At 43.5% G+C, this 4,561-nt stretch overlaps 1 protein-coding gene across 1 annotated transcript in view; it reads left to right on the forward strand.

Moving 5' to 3' along the window:
• Positions 1–4,561, forward strand: part of HSD17B6 (hydroxysteroid 17-beta dehydrogenase 6) — a 12,653-nt gene that overhangs the window by 4,497 nt on the left and 3,595 nt on the right. The window contains exon 2 of the mRNA XM_008072568.2: positions 2,999–3,257. Coding sequence (XP_008070759.1) covers positions 2,999–3,257 — 259 coding nt within the window. The remainder of the gene's footprint in view (positions 1–2,998; positions 3,258–4,561) is intronic.

Raw genomic sequence — 4,561 nt, forward strand, 5'->3', positions numbered from 1 at the left:
CGTTCTGATTCACCGGTGCGGTCCTAACCCCCCTTTGGTCAGTGCAGGTCACCGACAGATGAGATCTTGCCAAGTTGCCCAGGCTGGTCTCAAACCCGTGGACTCAGGTAATCCTCTCACCTCGGCCTCCCAAAGTGCTGGGATTACAGGTTTGAGCTGCCATGCCTGGCTCTCTTCTCCTTTTAAACTTTATTTTCTCTAGATGTTATTCGGCTCCTCTTCAATCCCCTTCTTTTCCTTCTCTCCTGGTTTTATGATTCAGTAGATCCTGGTAATGGAACCTTCTAAATATCTCCTCACCCAAGAGTTGCAAAGCAGCAAGAAAACTGTTTTGCTTGTTCAGGCATGATGAACAGCTATATCCGTAGTCCCAGCTGCTCAGGAGGGATAGTAAGGAGGATCACTTGAGCCCAGGAGTTCAAGGCTTTAGTGAGCCTTGATCAGGCCTGTGAATAGCCACTGCACTGCAACCTGGGCAACACAGCAAGACCTTGTCTCTTAAAAAAATTTTTTGAAGCCGGGCTCGGTGGCTCAGCCTGTAATCCCGTGCCTTTGGGAGACTGAGGTGAGTGGATTGCCTGAGCCCTCGGGTTCGAGACCCGCTTGGGCAACTTGGCGAGACCTCATCTCTACAATAAATCAAAAAAATTAGCCGGGCGTGGTAGCGTGCGCCTGTAGTTCCAGCTACTTGGAAGGCTGAGGCTGGAAGGATCGAGGCTGTGGTGCCCAGCAGGTCGAGGCTGTGGTGGCCGGAAGCGGCCACTGCACTCCATCCAGTCTGGGCGACGGAGTGAGATTTCAACTCAAAAATAAAAAATAAAAAAATAATAAAGAAAATAAAAAATTTTTTGGCCAGGTTCGGCGGTTCAGCCTGTAATCCCAACACTTTGGGAGGCTGAGGCGAGTAGATTGTCTGAGCCCACGGTTTCCTGACCAGTCCAGGCAACTTGGCGAGAGCTCATCTCTACAATAAATAAAAAATGAGCTGGACGTGGTAGCACGCGCCTGTAATTCTGGCTACTGGGAAGGCTGAGGTGAAAGGATCACCGAAGCCCAGCAGATTGACACTGGGGTGGCCGTGAGCATGCCACTGCACTCCAGCCTGGATGATGAAGTGAGACTCCCACCCAAATAAATAAATAAAAAGAGGAGACAATTTATTTATAATTGCCAAAAGTGAAACAACCAAGATGTCCTTCAATAGGTGAATGGACAAACTCAAGAAAATAAAATAAAATAAAATAAAATAAAATTTTTTGCTTGGGTTGCAGAATTTTAATTTTTGTTTTTGTTTAAGATGATTTACTGGCTGGGTTTCTTGTCTCACGCCTATAATCCCAGCACTTAGTGAGGCTGAGGTGTGAGGAATGCTTTAGACCAGAAGTTTGAAACTAGCCTGGGCAACAGAGTGAGACCTTGTCTTTACCAAAAAAAAAAGAGTATATTCCTTAAAATTTAGAATTTAGAAGGTTTGGGGACAAAGTTTCTCTCTCTCTCTCTCTCTCTCTTTCTCTTTTAAGAATGGGGCCTCACTCTGCTACCTAGGGTAGAGTGCCGTGGTGTGATCATAGTTTACTATAACCTTTAACTCCTGTTCTCAAGCAATCCTCTTGCCTTTGCTTCTTGAGTAGCTGGGACTACAGGTATATGCCACCATATCCCAGCTATTTAAAAATTTTTTTTGCAGAGCCAAAGTTGCTGTGTTGCCTAGGCTGGAGTATAGTGCTGCGATTATGGCTCACCTCAGCATCAAACTCCTCTGTTCAAGTGATCTTTCCGCCTCAGTTTCCCAAGTAGGTAGGACTATAGGTGCACCACATGCCTGGCAAAATAAAAAAAACATTTATTTTTTGGTAGAGACAGGGTCTCTCTATGTTACTAGGCTGGTCTCGAACTCCTGGCCTCACGCAATCCTACCACCTTGGCTTACCCAAGTGCTAGGATTACCAAGCATGAGCCACCATACCCAGCCCCTATGCTGGTCTTGAACTCCCGGACTCAAGCAATCTTCCTGCCTGGCCTCCCAAAGAGCTGGGATTTCAGGCATGAGCTATCACACCCGGCCACAAATATTACCTTTATTTTACTTCTCTCCTTTCTTTCTGGATCTGATTAGACATATGTTAGATGTTTTTACTTTGCTCTTGCCTCCTTTTTCTTTCATGTTTTATGTCTCTTTTTTTCTTGATGCTGCAGTCTGTATATTTTCATTTTTTTGCCTTCCAATTTACTACTTTCTCTTTTCCATTCTATCTGCTATTATACTTGTCTACCAGATTTTAAAATTTCAAATTTTGTACCTTTTATTGTTAGAAGTTCTATTTTTTTTCCAAATCTGCTTGACCAATTTTATAGTATCTTATCTTTATTCATACTTTTAATTTTTTCTTTTATTTTAAAATTATATTTGGAAAATTTATTTTATATTTTATGTCCTATAATTCTAGTACCTAAAGATTTTGTGTTTATCTGCTCTTTACTGCTTCTGCTGGTTCTTGCATTTGATGCATCCATTTCCTTCTGTGTTTAGTGATTTGTGACAAAGAGCTTCTTCTTTTCTTAGTAACTCTCTGGTGAGTCCTTGCGGCCCAGGATAGATTTCTCCAGAGACTATTTTGATGTTTTTGCTGTTGTTGGAGATGGGATCTTACTATGTTGCCCAGTCTGTAGTGGAAGTCTTGGGCCCAAGTGATCTTCTCTCCTCAACCTCTTGAGTAGCTGGGAGTACAGGCACACACCATTGCACCTGTCTTCCTCCAGAGAGTATTTATGAGTATGTTTGCTTCTATCTGCTGATTGGAGGCAATCAGAGCCCATGGCCACCTTAAACGTAAGTCTTGGCTTGAGGTTTTTTGGACCACTCAGATAGTAAGAATTTGGGTTGTGTACTTTCATGATTTGTTGTTATGATTCTTCTCCTGTCTCCCCAGCACCAAAGTTCAAGATAGGTAATTTTTTTCCTGTAACCAAACTCTTGAATTGACTTTTATTGTTTTAGGACTCTGGGGTCTGGTCAACAATGCAGGCGTTATGTGCCCAGTTCCCTGCACTGAGTTCCAGAGGACTGAGGACTCCCTGACAATCTTCAGAGTGAACCTCATTGGCTTGATTGAAGTGACCATGAGCTTGCTTCCCTTGGTGAGGAGAGCACAGGGGAGGATCGTCAATGTCTCCAGCATCCTGGGAAGAATTGCTTTCATTGGAGGAGTCTACTCTTCTTCCAAGTATGGAGTAGAAGCCTTTTCAGATATTCTGAGGTAACTCTCTTTAAAGTTAAACAAAAACAACTGTGGAGCACTTAAATACGTCTTAGCCATCGTGATAAGATTTCATCACTCCCAAACTCTTGATACATATTATTACTAGTCTATTTTATATTAGACATTGAGGCTCAATTTTTTTTTTGAGTTGGAGTTTTATTCTGTCGCCCAGGCTGGAGTGCAGTGGCACACTCATGGTCACCCCAGCATCGACCTGATGGGCTCCAGCAATCCTACCACCTCAGCCTTCCAAGTAGCCTGAACTACAGGCGCGTGCTACCATTTTAAAATTTATCGTAGAGACGAGGTCTCGCCAAGTTGCCCGGGCTGGTCTCAAACCAGCGGACTCAGGTAATCCACTCACCTCGTCCTCCCAAAGTGCTGGGATGACAGGCTGAGCCTGGCCTGAGGTCAAATTTAAGTGTCTTTCCCAAAGTATACCTGCCACAACCAGAATTATGTTTTGACTCCTGATCTTTGTTTCTGCCACCACATTGCACTTTAATTTTCAAGATTTGTCTTTGACAAGACTTTATTTCTGATGAGTGGATGCCTGTCTTCTTTCTTCCTTAAAGAGAACCTGTCTTTGTCTTTTCATGGTGACTCTCTTTCTCACTAGTTCTTCATCTGCTTTAACTAACTTATTTATCCCCTTTATTCTGTATATCTTTTCTTCATGGAATAGCTTCTTTTCTTTCTTATGCTTTCAAAATGCCGTGGCCCGTAATGTCTCTACTTCTACTGCCTGGCTTTTTTCGTGTATTGTTTCAGCTTCACATCCCTCTACCAGCTGCTTCCGTCTCTTTACAGTTCCTACATATATTAGGAGAATATATTTACGTATATATGTGTTTATATATACTTTTTTTTAGATCAGACAATATTGTTTATTTTGAGACAGGAGATTCACCTCCCCAAGGTAGGGGAGGTGTCCAAAGCCAGGAAATGTGGTGACGGCCATAGGTCAAAGAGTACATGGTCACACTAGAGTCTAGTAGGGCAAAGGTCTATGTACACATATTTTTTAAGAGACTGGATCAGCTGGGTATGGTAGTGCAAACCTGTAATCCCAGCACTTTGGGAGGCTGAGGTGAGAGGATTGCCTGAGTCCACAGGTTTGAGACCAGCCTGGGCAACATGGTGAGACCTCATCTCCACAATAAATCGAAAAAACCTACCCAGGCGTGCACCACCAAGTTCTGGCTATTTGGAAGGCTGAGGCGGAAAGATTGCCGGAGCCCAGCAGGTGGATGGTGGGGTGGCCGTGAGCATGCCACTGCTCTCCAACAACAAAAAAATTG

The sequence above is a fragment of the Carlito syrichta genome, unplaced genomic scaffold, assembly GCF_000164805.1.
Source record: "Carlito syrichta isolate Samal-C Ts95f unplaced genomic scaffold, Tarsius_syrichta-2.0.1 Scaffold315337, whole genome shotgun sequence".
NCBI lineage: Eukaryota > Metazoa > Chordata > Mammalia > Primates > Tarsiidae > Carlito > Carlito syrichta.